Source organism: Acomys minous (assembly GCF_964271855.1).
Source record: "Acomys minous genome assembly, chromosome: 16".
Lineage (NCBI taxonomy): Eukaryota > Metazoa > Chordata > Mammalia > Rodentia > Muridae > Acomys > Acomys minous.
Genome location: NC_140498.1, coordinates 39,030,709 through 39,045,520, shown reverse-complemented (window position 1 = coordinate 39,045,520; position 14,812 = coordinate 39,030,709). Strand labels below are relative to the sequence as shown.

The 14,812-nt window shown below is 51.8% G+C and overlaps 1 protein-coding gene across 3 annotated transcripts in view; it reads left to right on the top strand.

Moving 5' to 3' along the window:
- The first annotated feature begins 11,904 nt into the window (after window positions 1–11,904).
- AXIN1 (axin 1) overlaps window positions 11,905–14,812 on the top strand; it is a 56,425-nt gene continuing 53,517 nt past the window's right edge. The window contains exon 1 of one of the 3 annotated variants that reach the window (XM_084763060.1): window positions 11,905–12,278. Coding sequence is in view for 2 of the 3 variants with exons in the window: in XM_084763058.1 (XP_084619184.1) it covers window positions 12,533–12,535 (3 nt within the window). In the remaining variant the exon portion in view is untranslated. Of the gene's footprint in view, window positions 12,279–12,314; window positions 12,536–14,812 lie in introns of those variants that run through there. The other 2 variants (XM_084763058.1, XM_084763059.1) reach the window with 2 other exon arrangements.

The window sequence follows — 14,812 nt, the reverse complement described above, 5'->3', positions numbered from 1 at the left end:
TGAATCCCTAAATTTAAACCAGTATCTCCTAGGTCCTTCTGGGGATGTGGAATAGAATGTCCTTACTGTCACCTTAGTCCAGCTAGCTACTTGTCCGAATATCTCTGCCCTTTCTCACTGCCAAGACCTGTGTCAAGAGCTGTGTAGATTTTTTGTTGCTTATTCTGTTTGCTTGTTTGTTTTTCTTTTTTCTTTTCTTTTTTTAAAATATTCATTCATTCATTTATTTATTCGGGTATTATGCCTGCATGTATGCTTGCATGCCAGAAGAGAGCATTAGTTCACATGATAGATGGTTGTGAGCCCCTTTGTGGTTGCTGGGAATTGAACTCAGGACCTCTGGAAGAGCAGTCAAAGCTCTTAACCTCTGAGACATCTCCAGCCCCATTTGTTTTTCTTTCTTTTTTTTTTCTTTTTTTCTTTTTTTAAAAGATTTATTTATTATGAATACAATGTTCTGCCTATGCTCCAGTAGAGGGCACCAGATCTCATTATAGATGGTTATGAGCCATCATGTGATTGCTGGGAATTGAACTTAGGACCTTTAGAAGAGCAGTCAGTGCTTGGAATCTCTGACCCATCTCTCCAGCCCATTTGTTTTTCTTGTTTTTTGTTTTTTTCTTTTCTTTCTTTCTTTTTTTTTCTCTCTCTCTAGACAGGGTCTCTCTGTGTAGCCTTGGCTGTCTTGGACTCACTTTGTAGACTAGGCTGGCCTTGAACTCACAGTGATCCGCCTGCCTCTGCCTCCTGAGTGCTGGTGTAGCCTTGGCTGTCCTGGACTTGCTTTGTAGACAAGGCTGGCTTCTAACTCATAGAGATCTGCCTGCTTCTGCCTCCTGTGTGCTGAGATTAAAGGTGTGTACCACTGTGCCTGGCTTTGTTGCTTATTCTTATTTATTTATTATATAATTAGTATTCTCCCTGCATGTACACCTGCAGGACAGAAGAGGACACCAGATCTCATTATAGATAGTTGTGAGCCTCCATGTGGTTGCTGAGAATTGAACTCAGGACTTCTGGAAGAGCACTCAGTGCTCTTAACCTCTGAGCCATCTCTCCAGCCCCCTTGTTGCTTATTCTTTTTGAGAGGAGATCTCCCTGTATAGCCCATGGTGGCCTTGAACTCCAGATGCTCATCATGTCCCTATTTTTCCAAGTGCTGGATTATGGATGGATCCTCCCTGCCCTAGGCCTGGCTAGGTCCTGTAGGATTTCTTGTGGCCCCGAGAGACCTGTGGCTGCCTTGAGGGTTAGAGTCAGAACAGGGCAGGGGCTGCACATAAGAACTTGTAAGCTCGAGGGCTGGAGAGATGGCTCAGTGGTTAAGAGCACTGCCTGCTCTTCAAAGGACCCGGGTTCAATTCCCAGCACCCACATGGCAGCTCACAACTGTCTGTAACTCCAAGATCTAACACCCCTACACCAATGCACATAAATTAAAATTAAATAAAATATTAAAAAAAAAAAAGAACTTGTAAGCTCTGTCCTCTATATGCAGAAACAGGTACTGAATGTGGTTCAACAAATCACTGCTAGTTACCTCTGCTGAGGTCTGAGCCCGTTTCTTTTTTTTTGTTTTTGTTTTTTGTGTGTGTGTGTGTGTGTGTGGTGGTTTTTTGTTTTTTGTTTTTTTTGTTTTTGTTTTTTTTTTTGGTTTTTCGAGACAGGGTCTCTCTGTGTAGCCTTGGCCGTCCTGGACTCACTTTGTAGACCAGGCTGGCCTCGAACTCACAGTGATCCACCTGCCTCTGCCTCCCGAGTGCTGAGACTAAAGGCGTGCGCCACCACGCCCGGCCTGAACCCGTTTCTTTTTCCTTCCTTCCTTCCTTCCTTTTCTTTTTTTCCTTTTTTTGAGACAGGGTTCGTCTCTGTAGCCTTGGCTGTTCTGGACTCACTTTGTAGACCAGGCTGGCCTTGAACTCACAGAGATCCACCTGCTTTTGACTCCCTGAGTGCTGGGATTACAGGCATGCACCACGTGCCCGGCTTGTTTCAGAATTGAGGAGTACTCTGGTGTGGCCCTAGCCTTGAGTCCCAGAATAGCCCCATTCTACTGGAATGTGGTGTTTCTCTTATTATATCTTCACATACAAAAAAAGAAAAAAAATTTTTTTGAGACAATGTCTTGCTTTAACCCAGGAAGGCCTAGAACATGAGGCAAATTTACTGCCTCCCCCTCTGAGTTTTGGGATTATAGATGTGAGCCATGCCTCACTTCACAAGCATCCTTGAACCAGAAACCTGTGATGCTCCATAGAAACCACTGGCTTATCTCCTCCCGAGTAAAATGATTCAGGTCAGATTGCACTGCCCTCTAGGGGTGTGGTAGGTCCCAACTTACAGAGTAGGGACTGGGTAGCATGGCAGGCGCCTCCTCACACGCGTGCGTATTCATACTGAGGCAATCCTGTGTTCATAATCCACACCACACATGGAATAGGAACTGAGGTGCAAGCAGTGGGAACCTGTCCGGGAAGCAGCTCTCTGCCTCTGTTTCCTCGCTTGCCACAGGCCCTAAGCCTCCACCCCAGCTACCTCAGCCACTCTCCCTACTTCTGTTCTGTGCCCTGTGAACCAACCTGTCCATCTGCTGGGTGTCTCCAGGCCTGCACTGGGGGCGTGTACTGAGACCAACATGCAGAAGGCAGAAATGGCAGAAATAACTCCCTGCTGTGTTTTGATGACAACAGTCCGGGGTCAGCCCTGATGTCAAAAGGACTGCAGCTGGCTGTGCTGATAAGGGTAGGTAGGGGGCTGTATCATCACCGATTCCTCACTGCTATCATCACTGATTCCTCACTGCTCCCATTCCTGCACGTTGGGGCTGCGGAGTGGAGGCCTGAGAAACCGTGCCTCTCATCGCCCCATTTAAAAATGAGAGCAGCGCCAGAAAGAGCCTCTGCCATTCACAGATGGGATGACACGAGGTGGTCTGTGAACTCCAGAGCTCTGTACATGACTTGTCTGAGAGTCTCACATATATGCCGGTTCCTACAGGTTGGCAGGGGAGCGTGGATAGGCTCAGGGGGTGGGGGTGGGGTCGCTGTTGCTTTGGCACTGTTGACTCTGCTCTGTGCCCTGTCACCCCTCTGGGAGCCCAGGGAGCCCACTGGAGGTCTCATTTCACCCTGCCTGTGTACAGCCGTCTAGCTGCTTTGGTGTCTGCTGCCACCATGGATGGTCTCCTGACAACTTGAACCCTTCCTGCAGACCCAGGTCAGGTTGTGCGCTTCCCAGGTCCTCCTTTCCACTCTGAGCCATCCCAGGCTGGATCCCTGGGCTTAGAAGAGCACAGCCAGCAGGAGGAACTCCACACGACCCCCCACCTCACCTGCTGCATCTCACTCCAACCTCCCGAAGTTTACACTGTGCTGTTGAGTGGAGCCTTTCTTTTTTCTTTTTTCTTTTTGTTTTTTTGAGACAGGATTTCTCTGTGTAGCCTTGGCTGTCCTAGATTCTTCTTTGTAGACCAGGTTGGCCTCGAACTCACAGCAATCCGCTTGCTTCTGCCTTCTGAGTGCTGGGATTAAAGACGCGCTACCACACCTGGCCAAATGGAGCTTTTCTTAGGACCAGCTGTCCCAGGCTGCCATTCCCGTCCATACCTGTCCTGTGGATGAGACTTTTCTACTGGTGGTCTCCAGCGTGGTAAGGAGACCCTTTGAGTCCAGGTGCTGTCCTGTGTCAGCTCAGGGACCACCAGGCCTGACCAGTGTGAAGCAGTTGAGCCCTGAGCCATCTTGGGACTGGTCATTGAGGTACCATTCCGAGCTTGGTTCCCTAAGGCCAGCCTGGCTTGTTCTGACCTGGCTTCTCTGGATGCAAGAACCCCCTGGATCTGTGTTCTCCTGGCTCTTTGGTCTCTGTTTTGTTTTGTGTTTTGTTTTTTCAAGACAGGGTTTCTCTGTGTGTCCTGGACTCTCTTTGTAGACCAGGCTGGCCTCGAACTCACAATGATCTGCCTGCGCTGCCTCCTGAGTGGTGGGATTAAAGGTGTGCGCCGCCATGCCCGGCACTCTTTGGTCTCTTTAGTCTTGGCAGGACCCTCTCCATTGGCTGCTTAGGTTCCTGGAACCTGCCAGGCTGTGCCTTTCTCTAAGGAGCCAGAGGATCATACCTGCTCCTGGAAGCCCCCTGGTCATGTGAGACATGCTGAGCAGGTGTGGTATCTCTCGGTTTTACCTAGGAAGTGAGATGCAGTGTGAGAGCTCCCTGAGAGGCCTTTGCAGCGCTGCTCCCAGGGATGTTTAACCAGACGGGGCTATTTCTGAATGTCACACAACTGGGCTGTCAGTGGTCTTAAAGTTGCTCAAAGGTCCGTCACTGGGGTGGGCAGTCCATGGAGGGATGCTCTGGGGGTACAGTGTTCTCCAGAAGGGTTCCAGAATCTTTCCAGGGCAGGGATCCAAGGTCCATAAAGAGCAGGGCCATACGAAGAACCTTAGGAGGCTCTTGGCAGCATGTGTATGTGTTCAGCAGGCAGTGACACCACAGTCAGACTGTGGAGTGCTTTGTGAGTAGAGACAATGTTCTGTCTGAGGTAGGCTGAAAGTTTGGCTCTTCCTACCTGCAATTGGGGTGGGGTTGCTCCCTACTTTTCCTCCCACTGCCCACCATTCCCCTCTATTCACTGTTTTGTTTTGTTTTGTTTTCTCCTCACCAGCATAGGCCTGGCCTTCAGCCCCTGGGGCAAGCCTGACCTGAAATCCTTTTCTTAGTAGGGGCTCAAAAGATGATTGTTTCTACCTCAGCTAGGGAATGAAGCAGGACAAGGAACAGCTCAGGAAAGGCCATGAGGTGGACAGAGACCCCTTCACATCGGACATGTATGAAACATAACAAAAACGCCTCACAGCTAGTTTGGGGACAGTTACCATGTATCCAGTCCCAATTGCCCTTCTGAAGGGACACTGGCATGGGGCCACTGGCAGCACAGCCTGCTCCCTCCACAAATAGGAGTGGCTTGGGGGGGTGGCGGTGTCTAAAGGGGCTGGTTGCCATGGCTACCATAGGGTTCTGAGGCCCGTCATCTGGTCCCTGCCTCAGCCAATAGGCGGCAGGAGCCCGAGCTGCAGCCTAGAGTCACGCTTCTGCCTCCCAGCCACACAGTAGCCAAGAGCAGGGACCCGCTTCCTGGAGTGGCTGAAAGTGCTCGGACGGACAAACCAAACCCATCATGGCGGACGGCGGGACAGTGGGGCGCGACCAGGCACTTGGAGCCAGGCAGGTGAGGTAAGCCAGGCGGGTGGACAGATGGATGGAAAAATGGGTGGACAGGTGGATGTAGGTGGTCCTTGTAGCCCATTGTTCTCGTGGTTGTGGCCCTGCCCTCAGCCCACCCCACCCTCATCACACACACACTCTCCCACCGAACCGTCACTTGGATCTTCACCCCCCCATGGTCTGTGGAAGGGTCAAGGGACGAGACAAAAGGAAGTCTTATGAGCAGAATGGAGCCACACTACACCACCACGGGCTGCAAACCGCCTTGGTTGGTCTCTCACATCAGATTCCATGCAGAGGCGGCTTCAAAGACCCCCCGACTAGCCCAAGCCCTTGGTGTTCTGACCACCATGCCTGGGCTCAGCGACAAGCCGCCTCAAATCGGCATGATTTAAGGAGCATTTTTTTTTTCCAATAAAGGGGGAAAGAAAAAAAAAAAGAAGCAACAGAAAAAAAATGTCCACCTATAACAGGGGGAGCAGGCAGCCCAGATAGATCAGAAGCGCCAAATCCCATTACTCGGGACTTCAGAGCACAGGCAGCTGCGATTAAGAGCTTGTCAATGGAGTCCCCTTCGGAGATCAAAGGGGCATGCCTGTGAGAGTGTGTGTGTGTGTGTGTGTGTGTGTGTGTGTGTGTGTGTGTGCGCGCACGCGTGCGTGCGCACATGCATGTGTGTGTGTGTAGGAGCACATGCTGTGGGGTGACAGTGGAGGGCCATGTGCCACAGCACAGAAGAGACTGGTGTATCACCTGCCTCCTGTGGTCACCCTCCATGTTGCTTCTGTCCTTGCTGCTGTGTATGACATGCGTGGATGCATCGGGGGCCAGGCTGGGCAAAAGAGAGGCCTGGTCCATAATATATCCACTGTAAGGCAGTTCTGGTTAGACCTAGTCACTATTTCTGGGCCTCTACTTTTTACTTTCATCCTGTCCCTTCCCCAAAGTCTACCCAAAGGAGCCTGTAGGAGCTGGGAAGGCATGCTAGGCCATGGGCAATGCTGGGTGTCCGGGTATATAACTACGGCAGTCAGGTCCTGCTGGGCCCGTGGGCCGTGAGCTCTCAGCTGGCCTGGTAAATGCATCCTGGGGGTTGAAAGCTGCTGTCGATGTGATTGGTAGGTTGTTAGGTAAACTCTGAGAAGCAAATCTTTTAATCCACTGTGGCTAATCCAGTGCACTTTTGTTTGCCAAGACAGATTCTGCAGCAACAAAGGGGCTGGAGAGACCCCAGCATACATAATCACATACTTAGAACTTGGCCGCGGCTGCCCACAGGGTTCCTAGGCAGCAGACAGAGACATCTCAGGACAGCAGTGTAGAGGGTGGGTGGTGGGAGGGGCCTAAGTGGGCTGAAGGTGTGGGCCATTAACCTCTCTTGGTGATACCTTTTCAACCTGTGTGGATGTCCCCTGGCCACCTGCCGGATGGGTAGCTGTTGGGCATTGGGACTTTGCAGCTTTGTGGGGGCAACTGAGCAGAGTCAGACAAAAGGAAAACCAATACCCAATACATATAGGGTGCAAGCTTGGGACACAGAAAGGCTTGTGAAGGTATAATAAGGAGCTGGGGAGGATGACAAATGACATAAGGGGAGGGAACAGAAGGAGGAAGTGACAGTGGGCAGCAGGAAGGCAGGTGTGCCCAGGATAGGAAGAGGAAGTGGTCTGAGGCTGGGAAAGGAAGTATGAAAGACATCCGAAGAGACTCTTCAGGGCCTGGTACACTCACAAAGGGGAACGCTACCTGTCCTGGGAGAACAGTGCTGAGGTTAGGGAGGCCAGCAGGCGCCTTCCTCTTTCTAAGACGTATGCTAGGCAGAGCAGTAGACTTTATCCTGCTACCTGGTCTTGTCCGTGCAGACTTGTGCGTGGACCTCACTTTGCCAAGGAGGACACTCTATTCAGACACAGCAGTATTCAAGCCTCCAGAGTGCTGCTGCCGTTCCCTTACGTTCCAGTGGTTCTGTCATTTGGAGAGGTGATGGGCCTGGTGGCTGGTTACCTTCTGCTTACTAGGCTCCAGGACATCAAAAAGAGCTAACTTAGCTGCCAGGCGTAGTGGCTCATGCCTTTAATCCCAGCACTTGGGAGTCAGAGGCAGGCGGATCCCTGTGAGTTCGAAGCCAGCCTGATCTACAAAGTGAGTCTAGGATAGCCCAAGGCTACACAGAAACCCTGTCTCGAAAAACAAACAAACAAAAAAGAGCTATCTGAGACTTCACACCCTCTATGCCTACCCACTGACCTCAATCTCCTTCCCTGTTCCCTTAGTATCTGCATTCCCCTTCCAGATGCCCCCAAACAAGTCCCGGGGAATAGAGCCCTTTCCAACAGCAGCGTGGACGACTGCCCTTAAGACAGCAGGGAGTCAGGTCCCAGTAAGAAGGCATTGACAGTATCCTGGGAAGGGTTTACTTCTTGGGGTCCACTCAAATGGGGAGCTAGCCCAGCACCCACCCCCCCATGCCTGTTTACACTGCTGCCCTGCCTCACTGACTCTTGACTCCTGGAGGCTGGCAGCAGGGGAATGGTATGCTGGGCCAGGCCTGCTGGCTAGAGAAGGACATGACTGAATACTTCTGGAGTCTAACCCAGGGGATAAGCATGGGCCCGGAACACATAATAACCCCAAGGGCACGAACAGTGACCACAGTGTCCATCTCTGAAGAGGCCACACCAGCAAGGCAGAGTGATGGATTCTCTACTCTTCTGTGGATGGATGCCTCATACCTGGGAGGGGAAGGCAGACACTCAGCCGAAACAGCATTCGGAAGCAGGAGCCATCAGACCCCTCCATTGTAGTGCTGTCTGGCATATAACCCAGTATTTAGCAGTGTCAACAGCGGTTAACACCGCAGCCATATTGAATCACATCATTTAGGATGGTCATACACTTGTTGGGCGAAATGCAAACAGCAGGAGTAATGCAACCTGCCAGCTCAGAACACACATCACCAGGAGGGGTACGAGAAGTGGGGGCCAGCAGAATGGCTCGGCAGGTAAAGGAGCTTGCTGCTGAGCCTGATGGCCCGAGTTCAATCCTAGGGACCCACATGTGGAAGGAGAGGGTGAACTTACAAAAGTTGTACTCTGACTTCTTCATATGGACCCTGGCTGTCTTGTGCCCTTACACATTAAAGAAAACATGTGTAAATGAAATCAAGGGTCATGCCACCACTAAGGCGACTGCTGGTAGAGTTAAGACCTCCCGGAGGCCCAAGCCTGGAGCAAACACGGGAACACACAAGTTAATGCTACCCAGGAGCAGTTGCATCCTTCAGGGGCTCGCTTTGCCATTATGTTGTTCCTGTGGCTTGTTATACATTTGTGTCAACTGGAAGGTGGCAGCCACTGCAGAGTTGTTGAGGCTTCCATGTCACTGTAAGGGTCATGTTTAACTGTATCACTTTCATGAAGAATAAAGTAAAACTCATGCTGGGCTTACACATTCTTGTGTTCCTAGCACTTGGAAAGCCTGGGCAGGAGGATCACAACTTTTAAGACCAGCCTGAGCTATACAGTGAAACTGGTTTGGAGGGGGTGTGGGAGGAACCCTTTGATAACCGCTTCCTTTTAGGGGGCCTATGTGAACCCCCTTTGATAGGCTCTTAGTGCCTTCATAGACTCCATGTTCTGTGACTCAAAAATTAGCATCTCTGGCCAGGCGTGGTGGCGCATGCCTTTAATTCCAGCATAGAGGCAGAGAGGCGAGTAGATCTCTGTGAGTGTGAGACCAGCCTGGTCTAAAAAGAGCCCAGGACAGCCTGGGGTGTTACACAGAGAAACCCTGTCTCTAGCCCTCTCTCCCCCCAAATATATATTTTAATATCATCTGTGTTTGTGGCACTATGGCTTTTCTCCTCACTGTTGGTGTCTCAAATTTCTTGTTCTTTTAGACAGAGAGGCCCTGGCCAACTTCCTTTACCCCTACCCTTCAACCCCCTCAACCTCAATCTCAGAAATGATGGGAAAAGAAGATTTGTGGGGGTGAGGCAGAGGCCAGGATTGGGTTTATGGCAGGAAGGTAGCTGGCTGACAGAGGAGGGAACTGGGCCACTCGAGGTCTCTGAGCATCCCGAGGCATGTTGGGTTCGCATGGCTGCCTTGTTCTAGAATGGTAACTCACACAAGATCAGAAGCCTTCACCCTGCTGGGAACCCAGTTGCCACCCACCACTACCCACTACACCTCTGCACGGGGTAGAGAGAGGGCCAAGGGCCAGACAGCTAGAAACCAGCTGAGCCTCAAACCCTTCTTCGCCCAGAATTGGGGATCAGAAGGGCCCCTTCTTGTCCTCTCTTCCTGAGGTGGGGCATGGGCAGTGGCTGTTCATTTCTGTAGCTGACCTTCTGTAGGGGGTTTCCCTGTCCTGTATCACTGGACTAGACTCTGCAACACACATGTATCACTTTCCATGAATGGTCTTCTTCAGTCACAGGGACAAATATACTAAAGGCTTCAAAGACACTTTATTTAAAAGCATTTCTGTATCATGTCAGGCATGTTGGCGCACACCTATAATCCCAGCACTCGGGGAGGCAGGGGCAGCCTAATCTACAAAGTGAGTCCAGGACAGCCAAGGCTACATAGAGAAACCCTATCTCGAAAAACAAGACAACAAAAAAAGTTATTTCTATGTCTACATTGAAGAAAATAATTTCTGCTCATGAGTTTGTTTTTTAAAACCCTCTTTGATTCCTGGGTAGATACCTGAACAAATGTCATGAAAATTAAGTTAAAGCTGCTAGTGGCAATTCTGGGTGGAGCAAAGAGCCCTGCGTTTGCATTTTAAGGCCCCTGTATATAAGGGGGTACCTCTCAGAATCAAGGCTCCCAAATGCTATCTCCCCCCCACACCCCCATTCTCTCTGCAGGCGTTCCCTCAAGGTCTCCATAATTTAGCCCTCAGTTGAGTTTCCTTCTCTGGTCTGCCCTCCCCTACCCCACCCACTATTTCAAATTCTCCCTCCACTGGCCACCCCACAGCCCACCTTAGCAGGCTGTTGAATTTCCTCCAGGCTTCCTGATTCCCTTCCTGTCCCTGCAGGGCAGGGGCCCCGAGGAGCTGGAGGCCCGAGGGTCCTCTTCTGGTCCCAGGGCTTGGGGATACCCACCACCGTGGGCTAGCAGGAGGATGGACGTGGACTTGATCCCGAGAGCCTGGCCTGGCCGCTGCAGCAGCTCTACAGAATCAAGGCAAGCGCTTGGGGCCCTGGTTTGGGAGTGGGGAGGCAGCCCAAGGCCAAGGCTATCTAGTACTGTGTCTTCCTATGATACGTGGCTGAACGGTCTGGGACAGGGTCTGCGATGGCACTGGGGCTGTTTTAGTTGGGCATGTGTGCACATGAAACCTGTGCTGGGATTTGAGTGGGGCTCCATTGGCTTAGCTGTACAGCACTGCCCGTACCCCCAGGCCCCAGCCCTGAGGCTGAGTGATGGGTCTAGGAGGGGAATTTGGCAGGCTAGGTCACCCTAGCAGCCACAGTTCAGGTGGTCCCCTTCTCTATACGTAGCCACCTTGGGCGTCAGCACTATGCTAAGTGCTCTCAGAGGCAGGGCACAGGGTTAGGACCACCCCAGGCAGTTAGGTGGAAGACGGTCTGTGGGTTCAGGAGTCCTGAACCAATACAACTGCTTTTTACCTGGGAGCCATGAGGGATGAGGGGCCAGGCAGCGCGGGCGAACAATGTGTAGGAGAAAGCATGGTAGTGGCATCAGTAGCAGCGGCATGAGAGTGAAGCATGCTGGTGGGCAAAGCAGATGCAGCCAGGATTGGGTGGTAGGAGACCATAACAGAAGGAGAGATTCTGAAATTTTGTGGGTACCAGGAGTCTTCTGGCCACGGCGAGCCCTGGGTGGGTGTACACTGAGCCTAGGTTGCAACCTCTTGTCTGCAAAAATGGATTACCTCAGAGGTGTCGGGGCCTGTATTCTGGGGTCCTGATCTGCATGGTAGTAATTCCTTGTGTTCATATCCTTCTTGGGCAGTAGCTGACAGAAGGTTGCGGTTGTACTGGTACTGACAGGGTAGTATCCCCCAGAACCGGTGTAGGTGCTGCTGCCAAGTAGAGAGCTGGGCATCTATGTGCCTGATGCTGTGGCCTTGTGTCCTGAAGTCTGTGGTTGGGGTAACATGGAGTTGGCCTGTTGGGCTTGCAGACTCAGGTTCATAACCTCAGCAAGAGATGTCTTGGAGACAGTATGTCTGAGTGTGTGTGTGTGTGTGTGTGTGTGTGTGTGTGTGTGTGTGTGTGTATGTTGGGGGAGCGTCCGGATACCCAGAAGCCCTCTCAGTATAGCGCTTGCAACCAGGCGTGTCGGTCCAGACATGGGCGGTCTGCCTTCAGCACAGTGGGCTTGGTGATGGACTTAGTTGTTGAGCGCGCCCAGGGCTGTTTCCCATGCCACCTTTCGGGACCAGCTATAGTCACCGCCCCATTGGGCGTCCTCCGCGACTACTTCCAAGCGGCGATCCTTGCCCACGCCCCGCCTCCACCACAGCAATACAGTGCCTGGCTCCAGTTTCCAACCCTTGACTATGCCGCAGCCCCGCCTCCCACTCCGTCCCCTCCCCTTACTCTTCATGTCTTTGCCCTCCTACCCCGCCCCACTCCGTGGTCCTGCCTCCACACCGAGATCCCGCCCACACAGCAGCCCCGCCCCACACCGTGGCCCCGCCCTCGCACTTCCGGGCGGCGCCGGCGGGGGCGCTCGGGCCTGGGCTTCAGGGCTCTGGGCTCAGGCTCCCGGCTCAGGGAAGCGCTTGCGGCCGTTGCGGCCGCCGCCGCAGGAGCCTGCTGGGGTCGGGCTGGAACCTCCTTCCAAAGAGGGCTGGTGGGAGTGAGCAGCGGGTCTCGGCGGCGCTCTGCGGCCTGTCTCGCGCTGCCTCCGGGCCACCGGTCGCTGAGCCGTCGCCGCCGCCGCCGCCGCGATGGGGGCCCCCCAGGGCCGCGCCCCCACCGTGGCCCGCCCGTTGAGCCGCCGCTGAGCGCATGGGCCTCCCCGGGCCGGGAGCCAGGCCCCGGGCCGCTCCTCCACAGCCGCCGCGCGCTGGTGAGTAGTGGGAGCCGGCGGGCGCGCTCCTGTGGCGCGGAGGCCTGGTGCCCGGGGCTGCGGGAGTAGGCCTCGCTAGGCCGGCGTACGCGGACCCGGAAGAGAGGGGCGCGCGAGTTGCGGGCGGGAGGCGTGTCGGAGCGCGGCCCGCGAGGTGCGATGTTGTGCACCGCGCGGAGAGGCCAGAGCGCCAAGGGGACGCTGAGCAGGAAGAGGTGCAGGCTCCGCAGTCTGAGTCGAGGCGTGGGGACTGCATGGTATGTTAGGCATATGGGATGCAGGGCTTTGGGGAGCTGGTGTGCCAGGGAAGGGGTGATAGTAGGGCACGGGGAAGGCAAAGGCCTCTATGAACAGGACAAGGGAGTAAGAAAGACCAGGGATTCTAAGAATGATCTACAGATGGATGTGTGTCTGCTAGGTGCTATGTTTGTTGTTGTTCATGGGTCTCGGACACGTTTAGGATGTAGGTGAGTTGGTACTGAGGAGCTGCTGATGCTTAGATGATGATGATGTGTGTGTGTCCTCCCTTCGAGTCATCCCTCAACCCCTGCGAAAAAAGCGAAGTAGGGCTTAGTAAGAGCAACCCAACGAGGGCACTCTGTATTTAAAGCTGTGGTTCGGCGTGCCAGATAGTTGTCCTGGTGTTCTTAACTTGTCTGGTTAATTAATGCCGTATTTACCTTCCTCCAAAACAAAACAAGCCCTTAAAACCCAAGTCCCAGAGTGCACGTTTTCAGTGGGGCATGAAGAAAATAGGAAAGAAAAAAAAAATCCACCAGCTTTCTCGGGATTTTTCTCAGCTCACCCTCAAGCTAACTTTCAAAGAGTTCTTACTACGTGTGTACTCCTCCTTCTGACTCTCACGTGTTCCTTTACTCACAGGCTGTTTTGGAGAACATGGAGTCCAGCTTTACCTTAGAGAGGCAGTGGTGCTAGCCAGTTTCAGTTTTAGAGCTTTATTTCATGGATGAGAAAGTATATGAAGCTCAGGAATTTCGTTTGATTTTCCAGCAGGTGTTGACTTGTCCTACATCTTTCAGAGAAACACAGTGGGCTCTCTATTGCTTGTTAAGACTTCATGTGATGGGGAACTGGATTAGATATGTGATATGGGAGCCCTGACCTTTTAAGAATATAATCAATGGATAGTTAGTAAAACGCTAGTCATGTTATTACTTCCTCGTTCAACCTAAATCATAAGTTTGGAAGTTATACTTGAGCATAATAAATATATGCACATATATACCCAGGGCTGTGTATTTTGACAGTGTCAAAGGGCATTTTAAATATGATACCAGACTTGTATATTACTTTTATGGAGTCACTTTACAGGTGGTGGTTACAGATTTGAGGCCAGATTTGGTGTTATGGGCATTGGACTCTTAACAGGATTTTCATAACTGCTCCATGTGTGGCATTTCTGTGTGTGCCTTAAATGCTAGGTGTCCTCTGTGGGAGCCCAGGGATTATTGGAAATTGGGCTCTTTCAGTGTTAGTGATTTGTGGGATTGTTCATGTCCAGGGCCAGGGGGCCTGGACTGCAGTTCCTTTTTTTCTTTGATGATATCCTAGATAAGAGCATAGTAGACACGATGGGCTGGTGTGGTGTTTCAGACATCCAGGGTATTTGCTGCACACAGACAGAATGCCCAGAAAGTGACTGAGCTTAAAGAGAGGTGCAGGAGGTCTATGAGCAGCAGGATACAGCAGTCATAGGGGCTGTGACCTTAAGAAACAGGCTGGTCCTGCTGAGGCTTAGATTATAGCCTACCTAAGAAGTCATTAGCTGCAGAAATGTCATAATTGTGACCCATCTTTTATTTGTACATGCCTCTTCCTTCTAGCCATTAGTAATCTAACCATCAGCATTGTTAGCAGGTGAAGTGTGTATTGTGTGAGAATGAACACAGGATGGATTTCATGAAGTCAGGGCTCAGCACTGTGGAGTGGTGACCAGGGAGAGCCACTCCCTTATTTTTGGTTGTTGATGAGCATTGTGCTGTTTTTGTTTTGGACAAGGTCTCTTGTAGCCCAGACTGGCCTTCTACTATTTTTTTCTTAGTAATTTATTTTTATTTTATGTGCATTGGTGTTTTGCCTGCATGTATGACTCTATGAGGGTATTGGATCCCCAGGAACTGTTAACAGACAGTTGTGAGCTGCCATGTGGGTGCTGGGGAGATTGACTCTGGGTCCTCGGGTGCTCTCAACCACTGAGCCATCTCCACAGCCCCCTTTCAGCTCTCATGTAGCCAAGAATAACCCTGAATTTCATACAAAGGTGCACCACTACTCTCAGTTTATGCAGTGTTGGGCATCTGGGGATGAAGCCCAGGCCTCAGCTTGCTAGGCAACAATCTAGAGTTACATTCCCCAGCCCATGACCTTGAATTCTTGATCAAGGTCTTGAACTCCTCTTATTCCCAAGTGCTGAGATTATAGATTTGTGCCAATACGCTGGCTTTATTTATTTATTGAGACAGATTCTCATTTTGTAGCTAAGGTTAGCCTTGAATCAGGATGATCCTTCTGCC